The sequence below is a fragment of the Balaenoptera musculus genome, chromosome 8, assembly GCF_009873245.2.
Source record: "Balaenoptera musculus isolate JJ_BM4_2016_0621 chromosome 8, mBalMus1.pri.v3, whole genome shotgun sequence".
NCBI lineage: Eukaryota > Metazoa > Chordata > Mammalia > Artiodactyla > Balaenopteridae > Balaenoptera > Balaenoptera musculus.
In genome coordinates this window covers 56,271,671-56,292,994 of record NC_045792.1, presented here as the reverse complement: position 1 = coordinate 56,292,994, position 21,324 = coordinate 56,271,671, and the positions used below count along the sequence as shown (strand labels likewise).

Sequence of the window (21,324 nt, the reverse complement as noted above, 5' to 3'; positions counted from 1 at the left end):
TTGTTCAAATTCAGTTCAGCTTCTGTGATAAGATACAGAAAACCCACCACGCAAACACAGGATGAGGGAGACATGGCTTAACAGCTTGTTTGTGTAAGAAAGGACTTATGATGTGGCTGCTAAAAGCTAGTGCTCTTTCAAGTGGCATTACTAGGCATATAGTGATGAGAAAAAAGGAGGTCACAATGCCCCTCTGCTCTGTGCTGGTCAAGCCTAAGAGCCGACTCTTGAGGTCCAAGGGGGAAAGGGAATAGGCCTAATGGGAGAGGCAAAGTATCAGCTGTCAGTCAAAACAAGTAAGAGAGCAGTCTAAAGATGGAGTAGGTCAAATATGATTCCCCTAACTCACCCAGACAGACTGTGATCTACCCGGAAATGGAGATATAAATAGTTCAGAATAGATGAGGTATGTTGTGAAATGGAAAAAAGGAAGGAGAACAGGGGATGGAGAAGTAGGCAGAGTGAAGTCGTGAAAAGCCTTGTAATCAATGTTAATGGAGTTTAGAACGTTGGGAAGCTGCTGAAGGACTTTAAGCAGGGCGGTGATAGAATCAGATGTGCATTTTAGAAACATCACTCTGGCTGATGGTGAGGAGGATGGACTGGGAGGTGAGAAACTGGAGACTGAAACCAAACAGGAGGATAACAGAAAAGGGCAAGTTTAAGAAAAATTTAGGAAGTACAATGCACAGAATCTGGCGACTGAATGGATGTGCAAGGTGAGGAAGGAAAGAATTCAGGCTGCTGACCGTGTTTCTAGCCTGCACAACTGCACAGCAGATGAAGAGCAGTGCCCACCACTGAGGACAGGGACGCAGGAGGAGGAGATGTTGGCATGGGCATGTGTCTGATGAGTTTGGTATGATAAGCAGGATACATGGGCGTACAGCTCAGAAGACAGAAGTGAAGTAGAGAAATAACTAAGACTTGGGAAGGGATGAGACCACTAAGAAAGACTGTAAAGATTAAGAAAAACAGTGGGTTGAGAGTGGACAATGGGGGACCACCAAGATTTAAGAGATTGGCAGAAAAGGGGAATCCATAGAGCATACTGAGTGTGGACAGATGTGCAGGGAGGAAATGACCATAGCAGTTGTCTGGAGTCTCATCGCTTTCAAAGCATAATTATTTCAGTTGTAAGCAGGAGTACATTTATTCTGCTGATGTAAGCAGGAGTAAGCAGGAGTACATTTATTCTCCTTTTCTTATATGTAAAGAACTAGGAAGTGCAGAGTGGTGGAGACTTGCCTTACTTTATGTAATAAGACTTTCCACTTGAAAACAACTAGAATGATGAATAAAGTATAAAAAGAAAAAAGACCCATCATTTAGAGCTACCATATGATCCAGTAATCCTGCTCCTGGGCATATATCCAGAGAAAAACCATACTTTGGAAAGATACATGCACCCCAATGTTCATTGCAGCACTATTTATAACAGCCAGGACATGGAAGCAACCTAAATATCCATCGACAGATGAATGGATAAAGAAGATGTGGTACATATATACAATGGAATATTACTCAGCCATATAAAAGAACGAAATAATGCCATTTGCAGCAACATGGATGGACCTAGAGGTTACCATACTGAGTGAAGTACGTCAGAGAAAGACAAATATCATATGATATCACTTACATGTGGAATCTAAAAAAAGAGTACAAATAAACTTATTTACAAAACAGAAACAGAGTCACAGATGGAGAAAACAAACTTATGGTTTCCAAGGGGGAAAGGAGGGGGGAGGGATAAATTGGGAGATTGGGCTTGACATATACACACTACTATATGTAAAATAGATAACTAATAAGGCCCTACTACTGTATAGCACAGGGAACTCTACTCAATACTCTGTAATGACCTATATGGGAAAAGAATCTAAAAAAGAGTGGATACGTGTATACGTATAACTGATTCACTTTGCTGTACACCTGAAACTAACACAACATTGTAAATCAACTATACTCCAATAAAAATTTTAAAAATAAATAAATAAAACCATGTAAGAGATGCAAAGACAGTAAGGAAGTAGTGTGCCACTATCTAAAACTCCAGAGACAGAAACTGAGCACAAGAAGCCACTTTTGCCTTAAGGATATTTGCTATCTTATACAAAGAGAAGGCAGGCATGTAATTGGAGACCCCCCCACGTGAATCTGGGATCCTAAAGAGAGGTACCCTCAGGACAGAGTGAACCAGAACTAAACCCATTCCCCTCATCCCACAACCAGTGGAAAACTACCTTGGAGTGAACAGAGAAGGGGAGGGGCGAGGGCAGGCTGGTCCTCTTGAAAACTCTAGCCCAAATTTGGATTGTCAGAGTGGTTCATAAAATATCCAACTAGTTAAGTTTAGTTTAAAATCGTTCCATACCAGGCACCTAGGCACCTGGCCAAAATAAATGGAAAGGCTTTGGGTCCTGCAGACTAAATAACGTGAGGCAACTCTCCCCTAAGTATAAACTATAAAATCCAGACAAAATATATACATTAGAAATAATCTTCTTTAAGACATCTGGGAACTAACAAGCTGTGAAAAGTTGGGGGACCAAGATTTAGAAGAAGGAGGAAACCCAAAGGGATTCATGTACCATTTGGGGCCACTTTTCCCCTAGGGCTCCCTGCTAACTACAAAAGTGGGTGAGAGGCTAAGAAGCTGAGCAGAGATTCTGACACCCTTGTTAGCCCAGGAGGCCAAAAATTGGAGTCCAGGGTGTGCTACAGAAAGGGAGCCCTAATCAACTGCCCCTGTTTTAAGTTAGGGCAGTGGAGGACTAAATCCTAGGAGGAAGTGTGAACTAGAAACAGTGTGTTCCTTGCAGGGATTGAAGACTAGCTTCAAACAACTTCAATTTCTGTAAATGAATTAAGATGATTTGGAATTATTGGTGATCTATATAACCAAAAACTCTAGATCTGGTGAGAAAAAAAAAGTGATTTGAGTTGCCCGAAGGGAGAGTCATGGTCTCTCATTCAGTTCCTGACTATTTACATTTAAATTAAAACTAATTAAACTTAATAAAATGAAATATTCAGCTCCTCAGTCACACTAACCACATTTCAAGTGCTCAATATGACTAGTGGCTACCATACTGGACAATGCAGATATAGAACATTTCCAACATTACAGAAAGTTCTAATGAACACTGCTTTCAAGGATTACTAGTTACTAGAAAATATCTGCAAATTGGTGTTAATGTTTGGGGATATGAAAGGCATGGGTGGCCCACCATGCAAAGTGGGGGATTGTGAAGATCTGATGGGAGAATGGAAATTTAGCCTGTGAATGGACCCAGTGAAGTCACAAACCTACTGTGTGGTTATATCCCCAGTTCCTGAATGTGTAAATAGACATACTGAGCAACTGACAGAATAACCACACTTTTCTTACTGACCAACAAAGCGAGGGCTATTATAATAGGAGGGGCCAAATTGAAGCCCTAGGAATTTTGCTTCCAAAACAGTAAACCAAAAATAATTCCACAACCCTGAGGTAATTGCAGAGATTACTGCAAACACTAAAGACTGGAAAGGTAGAAGGATAATGAGTCCTATGACATCCCTGTTTAACTTATTTGGCTTGTGCAGAAGACGGGTCTTGAGTAATTACTGTAGATTACTATCAACTCAATCAAGTGGTGATTCCAATTTCAGCTGCTGTTCCATATGTAGACTCTTCTTACTGTAGCACATCCCCTAGCACTTGTGATACAGCTAAGGACGTGCCAGATGTTTCTTTCTCTTTATCAATGAACAAGAACTACCAGAAGCCGTACGCTTTCGCCTGACAGGGACAGCAGTATATCTTTGTCCTCTTCTCTGGCGGCTACATCAACTCTTTAGCCCTATTATAATCTATTGCACAGGGATCTTGATTATTTTGGTATTCCACAGAACACCATGTTGATTGGAGCTGATGGGCAGGAAATTCAAATACCTCAGATGCCTCAGTATGGAGTGTACCACAGGATGCAGGTAAACCTTGTAAAAATTCAAGGAACTGACACCCCGATTAATTTTCTTGATGTCCAGGTATCTGGAGCATGTTGGAATATACCTCCAATGTGAAAGACACCTTTCACCACCTGCTACTAAGAAAAAGGCACAAAGCTTTGTTGGCCTTTTTTGATTTGGGCAGCTACGCATAAAACATTTGTGCTATTCTGATCCATTTACTGAGGCTGCCAGTTTTGTGTGGGATCCAGAGAAAGGCAAGGCTCTGCAACAAGTCCAACTGCCATGCAAGCTGCTCTTTGGGCATTATGTCTTTGGCCAAGGGCATTGGGTGTTATTACTCGGTAGGTCCAGTTGTGCTCTAAATGTCTAAGGCTGCATAGATAGGGTTACCACACACCCTGGTTTTCAAGGACAGTCTGAGTTTTCACCTGTTATCCCAAAATAATTAATAGTGGTACTTTTCCCTCTCAACTATGTCTTGGTTTGGATGATAAATTAATGGTTGCTCATTCGATGAATAGAACCTTTTAAAGGCACCAATTACAGAAACATTTTTGAGCAAAGTTATGCTCTATTCTGCAGACAACTATTTTCCTTATGAAAAAGTTTCTGGCTTACTATTGCATGTTGGTAGAGACTGAACACCTGACCATGGGACACCAAGGTGACCATGCCTCCTGAGCTGTTCAACATGAACTGAATGTGCAGAACTCCCTCATCAAATGAACGCAACATTGGAGATCAGGCTCAAGCAAATCTGGAAAAGTTGCATGAACTAATATTGCTTAGATTACTGTGATACCTACTTCTGCTGTACTGTTACTTCTCCATCAACCCATAACAAACGTCCTATGACCATCGGGTGTAGGAGAAAAATCTGCAGCTAGGTTTACAAATGATTTTGCATGATATGCTGATACTAACCAAAACCAGACTGTTGCAGGATTGTAAGTCCATACAAAGGTGGCTCTGAAAGACAGGGGAGGGGAAATCCTCCCAATATGTAAAACCTATAGCAACATATCTGATTGCTCATTTTCCTTGGTTGGCGAGATAGCCAGAAGTATAGGTCTATGCTGATTCATGGGCAGTGGTTTAGCTGAAGAGTCAAAGTTTGGAAAAAATAATGTAAAACTGCTGACAGGGAGGTCTGAGGGGAAGTCATATGAACAGACCTCTCAGGATGAATAGGATGTGTAAGGACTATTTCTATCCCATGTGAATGCTCCCAAAGACTTCCACTGCAGAGGGGACTCTCAGTGATCAGGTGGATGAGATGACCCTTCCATGCATGTCAGCTGGATACCCTGGTGCTTGCAAAATGGCCTTGGCAGCAGGGAAGGAGGCCACACACTCCCCCTCAACAAAGCACATCTGCCTACCACCCCTGCCGAGCACCTGCAGAGGCCAATGCTGAAACCCTAACATGGCACCATTTCTGGGAGGATTAGCCAGTCACCCAGTAGCAGGATGACTACAGTGCACACCTGCCTTCATAAAAGGAGCAGTGATTTTTCTCTTACTGAAATAAATATGTATTTGAGATATGGATTTTCCATCCCTGACCACAATGTTCTGCCAGCATCACGATCTGTGGACTTCGAGAATGTCTTATTCATTATTCTGGTAGCGCACATAACATTGCTTCTAACCATGGAACACATTTCATGGCAAAGAAGTACAACAATGGGCTCACAGACATGGAGTTTAATTTTTTACCATGTACTCCATCACGCAGAAGTAGCTGACCTAATAGAATGGCAAGATAGTCTTTTGACAACTTATTTATTGCACTACCTAGCAGACTACCCACTGTGAGGTTGGGGTGCGGACTTACAGAATGGAGTGTCACACAAACTAGCAACCAAGACTGATGCTGTTTTTCTCACAACCAGAGCATAAGGGCCTAGGAATGAATGAATGAAAATGAAAGCAGCTCCTTTTATAATTATACACAACAATCCACTTGCAGCTTGTAATTCCTGCAGCTTTGAGCTCTTGAGTTAGAGGTCTTAGTTTCCTAGGGAGGAACACTTTTACAGGGGACACAAGAATAGTTCCAGTTAATGGGAAGTTAAGTTTACTAGTGGCCACTTGGGCTCCTCATTCCACTGAATCAACAGGCAGGAAAACAGGGGTTTATTATATTGGCTAGGTGACTGATATTACCAACAATAGGTATGACTGCTGCTATACCTTGAGGGCAAAAAGGAATATGTTTGGAATCCAGGGAATTATCTGGTGTTTTTTTTTTAATCATCTTTAATATCTTTCATCAGTGTCTTATAGTTGTCTGCATACAGGTCTTTTGTCTCCCTAGGTAGGTTTATTCCTAGGTATTTTATTCTTTTTGTTGCAATGGTAAATGGCAGTGTTTCCTTAATTTCTCTTTCAGATTTTTCATCATTAGTGTATAGGAATGCAAGAGATTTCTGTGCATTAATTTTGTATCCTGCAACTTTACCAAATTCATTGATTAGCTCTAGTAGTTTTCTGGTGGCATCTTTAGGATTCTCTATGTATAGTATCATGTCATCTGCAAATAGAGACAGTTTTACTTCTTCTTTTCCAATTTGTATTCCTTTTATTTCTTTTTCTTCTCTGATTGCCATAGCTAGGACTTCCAAAACTATGTTGAATAATAGTGGCGAGAGTGGACATCCGTGTCTTGTTCCTGATCTTAGAGGAAATGCTTTCAGCTTTTCACCATTGAGAATGATGTTTGCTGTGGGTTTGTCATATATGGTCTTTATTATGTTGAGGTAGGTTCTCTCTATGCCCACTTTCTGGAGAGTTTTTATCATAAATGGGTGTTGAATTTTATCAAAAGCTTTTTCTGCATCTATTGAGATGATCATATGGTTTTTCTTCTTCAATTTGTTAATATGGTGCATCACATTGATTGATTTGCGTATATTGAAGAATCCTTGCACCCCTGGGATAAATCCCACTTGATCATGGTGTATGATCCTTTTAATGTGTTGTTGGATTCTGTTTGCTAGTATTTTGTTGAGGATTTTTGCATCTATATTCATCAGGGATATTGGTCTGTAATTTTCTTTTTTTGTAGTATCTTTGTCTGGTTTTGGTATCAGGGTGATCGTGGCCTCACAGAATGAGTTTGGGAGTGTTCCTTCCTCTGCAATTTCTTGGAAGAGTTTGAGAAAGATGGGTGTTAGCTCTTCTCTAAATGTTTGATAGAATTCACCTGTGAAGCCATCTGGTCCTGGACTTTTGTTTGTTGGAAGATTTTTAATCACAGTTTCAATTTCATTACTTGTGACTGGTCTGTTCATATTTTCTACTTCTTCCTGGTTCAGTCTTGGAAGGTTATACCTTTCTAAGAATTTGTCCATTTCTTCCAGGTTGTCCATTTTGTTGGCATAGAGTTGCTTGTAGTAGTCTCTTAGGATGCTTTGTATTTCTGCAGTGTCTGTTGTAACTTCTCCTCTTTCATTTCTAATTTTATTGATTTGAGTCCTCTCCCTCTTTTTCTTGATGAGTCTGGCTAATGGTTTATCAATTTTATCTTCTCAAAGAACCAGCTTTCAGTTTTATTGATCTTTGCTATTGTTTTCTTTGTTTCTATTTCATTTATTTCTGCTTTGATCTTTATGATTTCTTTCCTTCTGCTAACTTTGGGTTTTGTTTGTTCTTCTTTGTCTAGTTTCTTTAGGTGTAAGGTTAGATTGTTTGAGATTTTTCTTGTTTCTTGAGGTAAGCTTGTATAGCTATAAACTTCCCTCTTAGAACTGCTTTTGCCGCATCCCATAGGTTTTGGATCATCGTGTTTTCATTGTCATTTGTCTCTAGGTATTTTTTGATTTACTCTTTGATTTCTTCAGTGATCTCTGGTTATTTAGTAACGTATTGTTTAGCCTCCATGTGTTTGTGTTTTTTATGTTTTTTTCCCTGTAATTCATTTCTAATCTCATAACGTTGTGGTCAGAAAAGATGCTTGATATGATGTCAATTTTCTTAAATTTACTGAGGCTTGATTTGTGACCCAAGATGTGATCTATCCTGGAGAATGTTCCATGAGCACTTGAGAAGAAAGTGTAATCTGCTGTTTTTGGATGGAATGTCCAGAAATATCAATTAAATCTATCTGGTCTATTGTGTCATTTAAAGCTTGTTTCCTTATTTATTTTCATTTTGGATGATCTGTCCATTGGTGTAAATGAGATGTTAAAGTCCCCCACTATTATTGTGTTACTGTCGATTTCCTTTTATAGCTGTTAGCAGTTGCCGTACGTATTGAGGTGCTCCTATGTTGGGTGCATATATATTTATAATTGTTATATCTTCTTCTTGGATTGATCCCTTCATCATTATGTAGTGTCCTTCCTTGTCTCCTGTAACAGTCTTTATTTTAAAGTCTATTTTATTTGATATGAGTATTGCTACTCCAGCTTTCTTTTGATTTCCATTTGCATGGAATATCTTTTTCCATCCCCTCACTTTCAGTCTGTATGTGGCCCTACGTCTGAAGTGGGTCTCTTTTAGACAGCATATATATGGGTCTTGTTTTTGTATCCATTCAGCAAGCCTGTGTCTTTTGGTTGGAGCATTTAATCCATTCACGTTTAAGGTAATTATCGATATGTATGTTCCTATGACCATTTTAATTGTTTTGGGTTGGTTTTTGTAGGTCCTTTTCTTCTCTTGTGTTTCCCACTTAGAGAATTTCCTTTAGCATTTGTTGTAGAGCTGGTTTGGTGGTGCTGAATTCTCTTAGCTTTTGCTTGTCTGTAAAGCTTTTGATTTCTCCATGGAATCTGAATGAGATCCTTGCCGGGTAGAGTAATATTGGTTGTAGGTTCTGGCCTTTCATCACTTTAAGTATATCATGCCACTCCCTTCTGGCTTGTAGAGTTTCTGCTGAGAAATCAGCTGTTAACCTTATGGGAGTTCCCTTGTATGTTATTTGTCGTTTTTCCCTTGCTGCTTTCAATAATTTTTCTTTGTCTTTAATTTTTGCCACTTTGATTACTATGTGTCTCGGCGTGTTTCTCCTTGGGTTTATCCTGTATGGGACTTGTTGCACTTCCTGGACTTGGGTGACTATTTCCTTTCCCACGTTAGGGAAGTTTTCAACTATAATCTCTTCAGATATTTTCTCTGGTCCTTTCTCTCTCTCTTCTCCTTCTGAGTTTCCTATAATGTGAATGTTGTTGCGTTTAATGTTGTCCCAGAGGTCTCTTAGGCTGTCTTCATTTCTTTTCATTCTTTTTTCTTTATTCTGTTCCGCAGCAGTGAATTCCACCATTCTGTCTTCCAGGTCACTTATCTGTTCTTCTGTCTCAGTTATTCTGCTATTGATTCCTTCTAGTGTAGTTTTCATTTCAGTTATTGTATTGTTCATCTCTGTTTGTTTGTTCTTTAATACTTCTAGGTCTTTTTTAAACATTTCTTGCATCTTCTCGATCTTTGCCTCCATTCTTTTTCCGAGGTCCTGGATCATCTTCACTATCATTATTCTGAATTCTTTTTCTGGAAGGTTGCCTATCTCCACTTCATTTAGTTGTTTTTCTGGGGTTTTATCTTGTTCCTTCATCTGGTACATAGCCCTCTGCCTTTTCATCTTGTCTATCTTTCTGTGAATGTGGTTTTTGTTCCACAGGCTGCAGGATTGTAGTTCTTCTTGCTTCTCTGGTGTTCTTCTTAAAAGGCTCATAACCATCAGTCAAAGTTGATGGAATTTTTGCAAGAGGAACAGAGTTTTGGAGCAGGATGATGGTGATGGTTGCACAACAATGTGAATGTACTTAATGTCACTGAACTGTACACTTAAAAATGGTTAATATGGGAAGGCTTCTCATAGGGAAAAGAGGACAGTCTGAGATAGCCCTCGGAATATGTACAGAATCTACATAAGAAGAGAATGTAATGGTCGTAAGCAGGGTCTCTGGAGTCAGACGGACTTGGTTCAAATTCTGGCTCTGCCACTTATTAGCTTTGTAACTCTGGTTGAGTTATGTAACCTATCTGTGCCTCAATTTCCTCATCTATAAAATGGGGATAATAATAGGGCACTTACCTCATAGGGTCGTGAGGATTAAATGAGTTAGTATATGTTTAGTGTGACAGAAGAGTGTCTGACACATAGTAAGCATTACACACGTATCATTATTTTTTTTAATACTAATTTTTAGTGTAGTTACAATATTGTATTAATTTCAGGTGTACAACACAGTGATTTGATATTTTTATAAATTATACTCCACATAAAGTTATTATACAATATTGGCTATTTTCTCTGTGCTGTACATTATATACTTATATCTTATTTGTTTTTGTTTTTTTTTACATCTTTACTGGAGTATAATTGCTTTACAATGTTGTGTTAGTTTCTGCTGTATAACAAAGTGAATCAGCTATGCATATACATACATCCCCATATCTCTTCCCTCTTGCGTCTCCCTCTCATCCTCCCTCTCCCACCCCTCTAGGTGGACACAAAGCACTGAGCTGATCTCCCTGTGCTATGTGGCTGCTTCCCACTAGCTATCTATTTTATATTTGGTATTTTATATTTTGTTATACATGTCCATGCCACTCTCTCTCTTCATCCCAGCTTACCCTTCCCCCTCCCCGTGTCCTCAAGTCCATTCTCTACGTCTGTGTCTTTATTCTTGTCCTGCCCCTAGGTTCTTCAGAACCTTTTTTTTTTTTTTTTAAGATTCCATATATATGTGTTAGCATACAGTATTTGTTTTTCTCTTTCTGACTTACTTCACTCTGTATGACAGAGTCATCGCTATTATTAAGCGAGGAAGGACCAGTACATTCTGGCCAAAAGGCATGGCTCAGCAAATGTGCAGAATGGGAATATGCAAAGCTTATTTAGAGGGTTCCTGAAGGGGAATAGTCTGGCAAGAGCAATAGCCACAACTTACCAGTGACAAATCAGAGGGAGGGAAAGTGACTCTCCAGACACCGGCGTCTCTCCTAATAGCACAGAGGAGTGTGGGACACCCAGCTGAGGCCTCCCGAACCTCTGGGGCTCTGTTCCCACCAGTGCCTTTTCTGGGAGCTTCAGTAGGTGGCATTCTACCTGCTTTGAGCACTCACAGCCTGTCCTTACAGGCCTTTTGAGCTGCTTTGGACTATTTCTTTGGACACATGTACCCAGACAAAGGCTCAGGAGGGAAACACATGGGACAGACTCTGGGATGTAGAACTTACTGCTCTGTGACAGCCAAATTGGGTGGCAGGGAGGTGAGCCCATTGCCTGTGAGGAGCAGGACACGGAGGTGTGGCAGAATCCCCAGATCACAGATGGCCTCCGCAGTCAGGCTGTTGAAGGAAAGGTCCAGGAACTACGGCGCAAAGATATAAGATGGGGAAACAGAAGCACTACTCGTGACAATGATGCTCATACAGGAGGTGGGAGCTGGCTACTTTTTTTTTTTTTTAACCTTCCAGGAGGGCCCATCACCCACAGGCTAAAACCCTCCTGACTCTCAGGATGAACTTTCAAGGTCTACTAGAGTCATTCTACTATGTCCAACCTATTTGCCAGCCTCAGCCCCCACACTGCAAGCTTTGGTTTACCCCGTGGTACTGGCCAAAGTGACCGCTCCCCATTCCTTGCCGCACCCCACCTAGAGATCTTTGCTTGAGCTTTTCACTCTGGAATGCCCTTTCTCCATGTATCAGAATCCAAGCCCTAAAAGGCCAGCTCAAAAGCTGCCTCCTTATAAAACCTTTCTTAATTCCCCAGCCAGATGGAATCTCTCCCTCCTCTGACTTTGAGTGCTTTATCTAGACTGTTCTGAGGTTATTTCTCACAATCAGCCAGGTAACTGTGATAACTGGATATAAGCCTGAGGAATAGGGTACTGGTACATGGATGTGCTGAGCAGGTCCTGGCACACAGTGGTGGACTAGGCTATAAACTCTCTGAGGTGAAGCACCTTGTCACTGTATCGATGTATCCTTATAATCTAGCATAGCACCTGGCACATAGTAGGTGCACATTAAAAAACCGGCTGAAATGAACTGGCTTATGAGGACAATGACCCAAACTGACACCTCATCATAAAGCACCTTCTAACTAGCCACCTAGATTCATGAGATAGTTGACTTGAGTTAGGAGACCAGTCAGGAAACTGAGTTTCTCTCTGCAAAGACAAAGGCAACTGTGATAAATTATATCACCCCAGTCTCTGGTCTCCCTCTTCTAGAAGAGTCTCTCTGGACACTCACTTTAGCTCTTATGTACAAGTCTGCTCCCTTCCCTCTCCCTCTGTAATAGGGAAGAAACTTTGTACTCTATTACAAGTTAATCACTAAAGGAATGTTGCCTATAAGCTTAAATTATACGTAATGGCCCATCTCTGGGAACCCCGTCTCCCAGGTAATGAGCATTAAGCTAAAATACCTTTATCTCACGGGAAACATCCTGACCAGGCCCACCTGTGAATGACTGCAGGAAGGAAGAAATTAACACATCCCCTCCGGAGGCTGACCAGAACCAGGAAATGTTAGACTTTACTCCCTCCTCTTTTAGTATAAAAGAAGCCTGAATTCTAACTCAGGTAAGATGGTTCTTTGGGACACTAGTCCACCATCTTCTTGGTCTGCTGGCTTTCCAAATAAAGTCGCTATTCCTTGCCCCAACACCTCATCTCTCAATTTACTGGCCTGCTGTGTGGCAAGCAGTACTCGGTAATACCTCCACCAACACACACCCATAGACGCCTACTGAATGGGGCCAGTTTCCGCATCTTATCCCACTGGTGCAGGGACAAGGTTTCTGGTCTGCCACTTCAGTGAAACACAGTCAGTCACACATACACAAATGACTGCAGGTCATTGCTGGAGGAGGACTGGGTTTGGTACTCCACTTTAGTACTTAATTGACAGGCTCTGTAGACCTGGGTTTAAATCCTGGCTAATTGTGTGATCTTGGGCAAATTATCAATACTTAACCGAGCTTCCTTATCTATAAAGTAGAAATAATAATGGATTTTTATGAGGAATTATGTAGGTAAAGCCTTTAGCATGAAGCCTAGTGCACAGTAAATGCTTAATGTTGGCTGTCATGGTCATCACAATCCCTTCATTCAAGGCCCCTATACTGAAGGCTTACTTTGAACCAGTCCCTGCCCTGTGTGAGCTCACAGCCTAGTTGGGCAGCTAGATACATATATGTGTCTGCTAAGTAGCAATGCTGCTGGGATAGACGTTTGAGCTCTACCAGAGGGTCCAGACGGGCTTCACAGAGCAGGTGATGCTTAAGCTGTCCTCAGAGACTAGTCGGTATTCACCAAATTGTTAAGGGCAAAAAGACATACAGCACAGCAAGTGGCATGTATAGAAGCCAGGAGGCAGCCTTGCTTATTCTGAGAACTGCAAATGGTTTGGGTATGACTAGTGTCCATGGTATACAGAGAGCCTGATAGGACTGCACAGGCCATGAAAGATGCCCAGCACCAAAGGAATGCTGAGTTCATGCTGCCATCAGTAAATTCCAAGTTTTGAGAGTTCACACAAACGGGTGATCCCACTTGGCAGGGGCAGAGAGAGAAGCCTTCAAGGATGAAGACCTGGAAAGCTGGCTTGGATAAACATAGATAAAGATGGGGATCATTCTCTCCTTCATACACATATGTGGACAGTCAGCAATGGATTCTACCTCCTTAATATCTCTCATACTTGTTCCTTCCAATCCATTCTTTATACAGCAGCCACGCCACAGTGGTTTTTCTAAAATACAGTTCAGACCCTATTACTCCTCAGTTCCAAATCCTTCAATGGATCCCTGTTATCCATAGGATAAGATTCAAAGTCCTTCTAAGGCTCTCTACAGTCTCTCTTCCGTTACCTCGCCAGGCTCCTCTATCGCCACACTCTATGGTGTCTCACTCCATTCCAACCATACTGAGCTGTTTCATCAGTGTTCTAGCTCAGAAATTGGCCAACAAAGGCCTGTAAGCCAAATCCAGCCTGCTGCCTCTTTTGTATGGCCTGTGAGCTAAGAATGCTTTGTACATTTTTAAATGGTTAGAAAAAAACACAGAAAGAATAACATTGTATGAAAATTATGTAAAATTCAAATTTCAGCATCATAAAGTTTTATGGGAACACAGCCCTGCCCCTTTGCTTACATATTATCTACAACTGCTTTCCTTCTACAACAGCAGAGTGGACTAGTTATGACAGTTATGACTAGTTATGACCGTATGGACCGCAAAGTCTAGAATATTCACCGTCTGGCCTCCTACCAAAAAAGTTTGCTGACCCTTGCTCTGGCTGCTTTGGCTATTTCATGTCGGGTCCAAATCTGCTTTCTATGGAAGTAAGGGCAGCTCAAAGAAATGAACAGTCTTAGAGCTGCAGGTCGCAGAATTTCACAGCTGGCCCAGAATTTACAGAGGGGGAAACTTAAGTTCCAGAGAGGTAAGTTATTTGGCTGAGGAGGTATGGCAAAGTAGTGGCAGACCAAGACTAGAAACGAGGTCTCCTGACTTTCAAGGCAGAGGTCCAGCTGACTCTTTTTCAGGCCTGTATGCAGAGAATCAAATCATGACAAAGCTGTTTTTCTAAACTGACTCCTGAAGAGTTCTACTCTGGTGACAGCCTTTCTGGCAAACAAGGACAGAAGATTCCTAACTTGGATTCTGCATCTGCTGAGTCACATCAAGTTTTATTACACATCAAAGTATTCACTGCCATGAGCTGCAAATTTAGGACATTTGACAGGTTTATCCTTTTTCTTAGAGAGCCCTTTCAAACCACAGAGAGATGGAAACAAATGATTGGCCAGATTTCCTCTTCTCATTTATGTTCTGCATCTTGACTTTGGTCTGCTCTCTTATGTAAATAAATTCCCTTGGGTAGGGCTGGTCTGCTGGATAAATAATCTTCATCAGTTGCTATCAAACTATGAAGTAGGGCCTCCCAAAAGTCAACTATGATCAACCAGTAAGTCAGCTGTGGGGTCAGAGCCTGTAGTCATGTCCCCTCCCTGTGGCCCACTGGCACTTGAAGTAGGGGTTTGAAATGGTAAGGGTGACGAAGGTAGGATGCCTGGCACAATGCATGATATACAGAAGCTCAATAACTACTTTTTAAAAAAGCAAAATAAAAAATTAATGGAAGCTTATAATAAGCTCCCAGGCCTGTAGGTGAGGGAAGTGGCTCCCTGTATCTCTAGAGCATCTGGAACCAGTTTCCCACTGTCTATAATAAACTCTGGTATAAAATGTTTTTAACCTAGCACAAAATTGCATCAGTTGTTGTAAATTTACTTTCTCCCTCTCCCTGTATTATTGGACTTTCAAGAGCTTTGCTTCCTGGATAAGCATGAGGGCCACTCCTGTCAGAAATCATAGTAAAGCACTGTTATCCTCAATATGGCTGGAAACCACGGAGAAAAGGTACCATTACATTCAGTATAGCATGCTTTAAAAATGCAAGGACTTATAATCCATTTTAGGAAGATCACCATCCCAAGCAGTTAAAACTTCTTAAAACTTTGGCATGTAAAAGGCATCAACTCTTAAAAGTTCAGTGTTGTGGAAGGTCTCTCCCTGGCCAGACCAGGTTAAATGAGGTTTTTATGAAGAATGGCCGACTCTTGATGTTTGTAGATTAAATAATTTAAATTACCAGCTCTTTGGGGTAAACCCCAAGGCTCATGACATGCAGACATTTTGCTGAGGTGTGACTCTGAAGCTCTTCTAGAAAGCCAACATGTGGGGAAGAGCCCATTACTCAGTGAGTGAGCCTGGCCAGATGCCCGCCCCACACCTCAAGCCAGCTCTACTGTTCTCTACTCTCCACGTATGCAGACTCTCGGGTGGTGACAAAAGCTTTGTTTCTTTGCGAAAAATGGTCTTAAAGTTTTCATGGATGTTGAAGAGGTGATTAACTTGAAGTATGAGAACATGTATAGAAAATGCATGACGATGGGAATTTTAATTTAGGAGAAAGCCAAGAGTGCAAACAAAGTTTTTTGTATTTGTGAATACAAAACAGCTGTGGATGTACAAATGTCAAGAGTCTGCTATAGAACTTATAGCAGCTCTACTTTATTTCACACTCATCCCTGGGCCTATGGCCCATAACCTTATCCGAGCTCATTAGAACCAATCTGGCTCACTCATACCAGGATGGGTCTCTGGAATCGGTCCATAACGCCTCTAGTTCAGCAGGTCCAATTTGCTGTGCCTAGCACTTAACCTCCATGGCTCAACCCCCACTGGATCCAGATCTCCCCTCAAATTCTCCTTCCTATAGTACTCTATTCAAAACCACTCCTCTGCACAGACTCCTTTGGACATGACCTTTGGCATTTATTTTCCAAGACCATGCCCTGTGGCCATAAGTATAATATATTCTCACCCACTGGCCACCACCTCCACAAACCCCACTCCCTTATCACCACCACCAACTCCACCACCCTCCCCAGAGGAACACCCTGAAGCAAGGTGGCTATAAAGGCCCAGAGAGCCCCTTCCCAACAATTTTAATCAGTAGACTCCTTACACCCATTCCTTACAGGGATACAGGTGGGCACCAAAAACTCCCTACCTCCAACTTACTTCCAAGGACTTAAAGTCTCCATACTTCACGTACACTGTTTTGATGCCATTAAATGCGAGCTCCAGTTCCTTTAAGACTGGAAATGTGTGAAATGCCTCTAAGGGGGAGGAGAAAGAGAGAAACGGTAGCTTGTGAAGGACGTAAGAGAAAGATATTAGTGGTCATTTACTCGGTTCCCACTGCGTTAGGCCAGACACTGTGTAAAGAGCTTTACATACATGGACACTAAATCTCTAAAAACCCTGAAAAATAGGGATAACTACTTCCATTCCACTGCTGAAGAAACCAAGGCTTAGCTAGGCTAAGTGATTTGCTAGAAATAGAATTGCTGGTAAGTGGAAGGGCCAAGAACTGAATCTAAGCCTAATTCCAAAGCCCATTTTAAAAATGATCTTTATTATTTCTGGTTATAAAAGTGAAACATTCCCACCAAAAAGCTTTAAAAAACATAGAAACATAAAAGTTCCCTTTAATCTCAACACCTAGAGGTAACTATTCAAAGCTTCATGTATAATACCCAACTTTTTCTCATGTGTCTACTGACACACACACACACACACACACACAGCTTCTTTTTACAAAAAGGGAATCATACTACACACGTTGTACTGTGACTTGCTTTTTTCCCTTAACAATATGACTGAAAGATTGTTCCAAGTCAAAACATATAGATCTGCATCATGTCTGAATTATGTTCTGTTGTATAGACATACCCTATTTTAGTTAACCATTCCCCTAGTGATAGTCGCTAGACTATCTGGATAAAAGGTTAAGAACACTCTTCCCCTTCTGCTCGAGAACTGGACCTTGGGTTAACTTTCTAGCCTTCTTCCCTTGGTAACATGAAACAAACGGTATGGTCACTGTGTTATTAGGCAATATTGCTGTGGTAAAATGACCCCAGGTTAGTAAACCACATCTGGACTAGGAGAAACTGTAAATGAACTGTAACTATCTCAAGGGGGCACCATAACTTTGGGCTTCGCTGTGTGTGGTGATGCCTATAACTGGACATGGCCTCTGCAGGAACTCTGGGAGCCATGTCTACGGAGTGTTAGAACAGCTACCTGATCCTATGGGGAACAAGGTGTCTAAGCCAGAGTGGCTCCTGCATCCACCCAATGAGAGTTTCATTGTTTTGGACCTGAGCTAGGGGCCACAGAGAATGGCTCATGGATGGCTACGTGAACAGCTATGTGAACTGCTCATGAACTGCAGTGAGGAGTCCACTGAAGAGGAACTGCTGACGTTGTGCCGCTGGCATACTGTGTGGAATTACTCAGAGTCTTCTAAGTGAACCTGGTGTCAAGTGTGGCCTATGGCGGTTTTGTGAGTTGGAATGTTCTGTAGAGCCTAATAGAAAGATGTGCTTTCGGGATGTTTCCAATGAACATCCTTGTACAAGTGTGTTTCTGTAGAATAAATTCCTGGGAGTGGAACTACTAGACTGTGTTAAGAGACATCGCCAAACTACCTTCCAAAGATGTTGCACCAATTTATTACACTTGATTATGAGAGTACCCATTTCCCTACCAATGCTGGCAGTCATCAGTCCTTCTCATTTTTGTCAATGTTTGATAGGCAGAAAATGGTACTTTGATGCTGTTTTATTTACTAGTGAGGTTGAGCATCTTTTCATATGCCTGCTGCCTGTTTTTCAAGCCCATGCTCCTGACAGACCATGCTGTTTCCTCAAGGGCAGGGACTTCGTCACATCCTTCTTTAAAAACACCCCTCAACCTCAATGCATTCAAAACTGAATTCATCTTACTTCTCCCTAAACCTGCCTCTCCTGTAGTGCTGTCTGTCTCAGTAAATCCTCTTGGTTCCTCCCTTTCTCTACATGCCCATTAGTTACCAAGTCTGGTTATTCTACCTCCTCTTGAATCTCTCTCACTCTCTCAATCCCCTCCACGCTTATTGCCACAGCCCTGGTTGAGGTCTCACTTCCTCTCTCCTGGAAAAATGAAACCATCTTCCAGGTTTCCTGGCTTCCATCTTATAATCCACGCTCCTCACAGCCACCACTGAGCCTCTCTATTTCAAAGCCTTCCAAGGCTCTCTTTTGCCTGCAGGATTAAGTCCAAGTCACCCAGGGCCCCTGATAATATAGTCCTTGCCCACCTTTCTAGTCTCCATTCTCCCCTACCTATATACCCTGCACACATACAAAGCTTCTTCAGGGCCCCTGATCAGGCACTGCCAGCCCACATCTGCTCCGTTGGCCTGAAATGCCTTCTCACCTTCTAATTCCTGAGTCACTCCTATTCGTGTTTTAGGTCTCAGCCTATGTACTCTTCTTCTCAGAAGTTTCCTCTGACACTCTAGGCCCGGTTGATGGCCTGGTTGATTTTCTGATTCCCTCTATCATTGCACTGACCGTACCCTGCTATAACTGAGCTCACCAGAACAGGAACTGGACACACTGATTTCTAAAAGCCAAGCAGTCATATAGTCCTGACACCCAGCAGGGGTCGCTGTGGATCTGCTGAATAAACAAGAAGGCTTTACAGTCCTACAGGAGCTTTCAAGGACTTAACAATTTCTTACATGCAGTCCCTTGGTATCTGCAGGGGATTGGGTCCACCGCTCCCACCTTAACCCCCACCTTCACCACCATCCACCATGGACACCAAAATCGTGGATGCTCAAGTCCCCTGTATAAAATGATGCAGTGTTTGCATATAACCTGTGCCCAGCCTCCTGTATACTTTAAATCATCTCTAGGTTACCAATGCTACCTAACATAATGTAAATGCTCTGTAAATAGTTGTAAATACAATGTATATGCTACGTAAGTAGTTGCCAGTGCATGGCAAAATCAAGTTTTGCTTTTTGCAACTCTCTGGAATTTTTTTTCAAATATTTTCCATCCATATTTGGTTGAATCTGTGGATGTGGAATCCACAGATATGGAGGGCTGACTGTACTTATCTCATCTGAGTCTACAAGGTATCCTGCCTTGGGGAGGAAAAAAGGAAGGGCATTATCTCCATTTACAGTTAGAGAAGCAGGAGCTCACAGAGAAATGTTCTGAGTATGCAGTGCCAGCTCTGCGCTGGAATCAGGTCTGTGTGTTCTCCCTCACCCAGCCTACTGCACTCCAAATAAAGGGATGCGTGGCCAGTCACAGGTGGACTGACAGGCCAGTTCTAACACGAGAGACTGGCTGTGACAGCCAAGAGGCAGAAGGTAGTTTTCAGGAAGAAAACTTACCTAGAGGCAGTAGGTTTTCTGAGGCATTGATGTAAATCACAGAATTAAAATGCTTGAAGTCCTTTTCCTTAGCCTGTGAGAAGGCATTTCAAAGAACACAAGGTTAGTTCCCTGCCTGCAGGCCTTGCTGAAGCTCCAGAGCTGCAGTCAGAAGGAGCAAAGACCTCAAGGGGTAAGAACAAGAGCAGATACTTGTTGAAGGCAGGAAGGTCTTTTCTGCTTCTTTTTTTTTTCTCTTATGAAATAATTCAAATGTTCAGAAAAGTATAGTGAATGTTACCCTGAAGGCCCGTGTAACCACTATCCAGCTTTAATAAATCCTAATATTCTGCTGTCTTTGCTTCAAATTTCCTTAAAGAAACAGAACACTACAGAGAGTTGACCACCACCACTCCCCATAACGTATCCATCCCCAATCGTACTCTTCTCCCTCTCTCCCACAGATAACAGCTATCCTGAATTGGTGATTATCACTCCCATACCTGTTTTATACTTGTATTACATGTATGTGTATCCATAAACCATTTATACAGTGTTATTTACATGTTTTAAAACTTTATATCAAATGCCATCATACTGTAGTTATCATTCGGCAACCTGCCTTCTTCACTCAACACTATGTGTTTGAGATTTACTTGTGTTGAGACACATAGATCTTTTTAGATTTATTTATGTTGATACATTTTAACTGCTATGTGGCATTATATAAGCAATCTCTCTTTATATGCCATGGAAAGCCTACAAACCGAAAATATATGCCCTATGTGGTATACAGCAGTACACTGGCTAATGGTAGGCCACAAATCTAGCTCCAAGCTACCTATTAGCCAGTGCAAAGAAACATGACTCATTACGTAAGTCACAGAGTCTGCGAGTTGAGAACAAACCAGCATCTTGGGAGAACCACTACCACTCCTGGCACTGAAACCTGAGAGAAACTTCTCCTGTAGGCTCTTCTGATGGGAACTCAGGGTCATACAATGAATCACACCCCAGTAAAATTCTATGCACATTCAAACCACTTCCATAAGGCTATTTATTTCCTTTAACTCACTTCAAATGGGATAATGGCAACACCAAATTTATAGCAAAAGATTGTGTCTGTGAATGTTGTTTCCGCCCAGTGAGTCCCTGTCTGACCCTCCCCCTCCCTATGACCAGATTCCCAGTCCCCAAGGACTCTGGAAGTACAATGGTCAAACAGCCAGGAGCTACCTCAGGTCTGGCTCACCCCAATCACATCTCTGCTGGCTGGCCTTACCTTGGAGAACTTCAGGCCGCTCACGTTAATGTTGCATAGGTCGGACGGATTCTTTACACAGTGGTGCTTCAGCTGGAACACAGTGCAGACAATCAGCGTCAAGGCCCCAACAAAGCTTATGTAATTGGCCAAGACAACAAATGACTCCCTGTTGAGGAGGGCAGCCTGGCACAGTGGAAAGAGCACGGGCTTCGGAGCTGCTCAGAATCAAGCTGCCACCTCAGCTCTCCCACCTCTGTTTCCCACCCGTAAGGTGGGGATGGAAACATTGACTTTACGTGGTTCTTAGGAGGATTCCTGCCTCTTTGTTCCTTCTCTGTCTTTGCTGGGCCCCA

General features: G+C 42.0%; 1 protein-coding gene across 4 annotated transcripts in view; it reads right to left on the bottom strand.

The window, feature by feature from the left end:
- Positions 1-21,324, bottom strand: part of XRRA1 (X-ray radiation resistance associated 1) — an 84,730-nt gene that overhangs the window by 49,921 nt on the left and 13,485 nt on the right. The window contains exons 5-8 of one of the 4 annotated variants that reach the window (XM_036861587.1): positions 20,990-21,061; positions 19,729-19,801; positions 16,512-16,609; positions 11,146-11,279 (exon numbers count right to left, since the gene is read on the bottom strand). The exons of 1 other annotated variant lie outside the window; for it this stretch is intronic. In XM_036861587.1, coding sequence (XP_036717482.1) covers positions 11,146-11,279; positions 16,512-16,609; positions 19,729-19,801; positions 20,990-21,061 — 377 coding nt within the window. Of the gene's footprint in view, positions 1-11,145; positions 11,280-16,511; positions 16,610-19,728; positions 19,802-20,989; positions 21,062-21,324 lie in introns of those variants that run through there. 2 more of the 4 variants (XM_036861588.1, XM_036861591.1) reach the window with 2 other exon arrangements.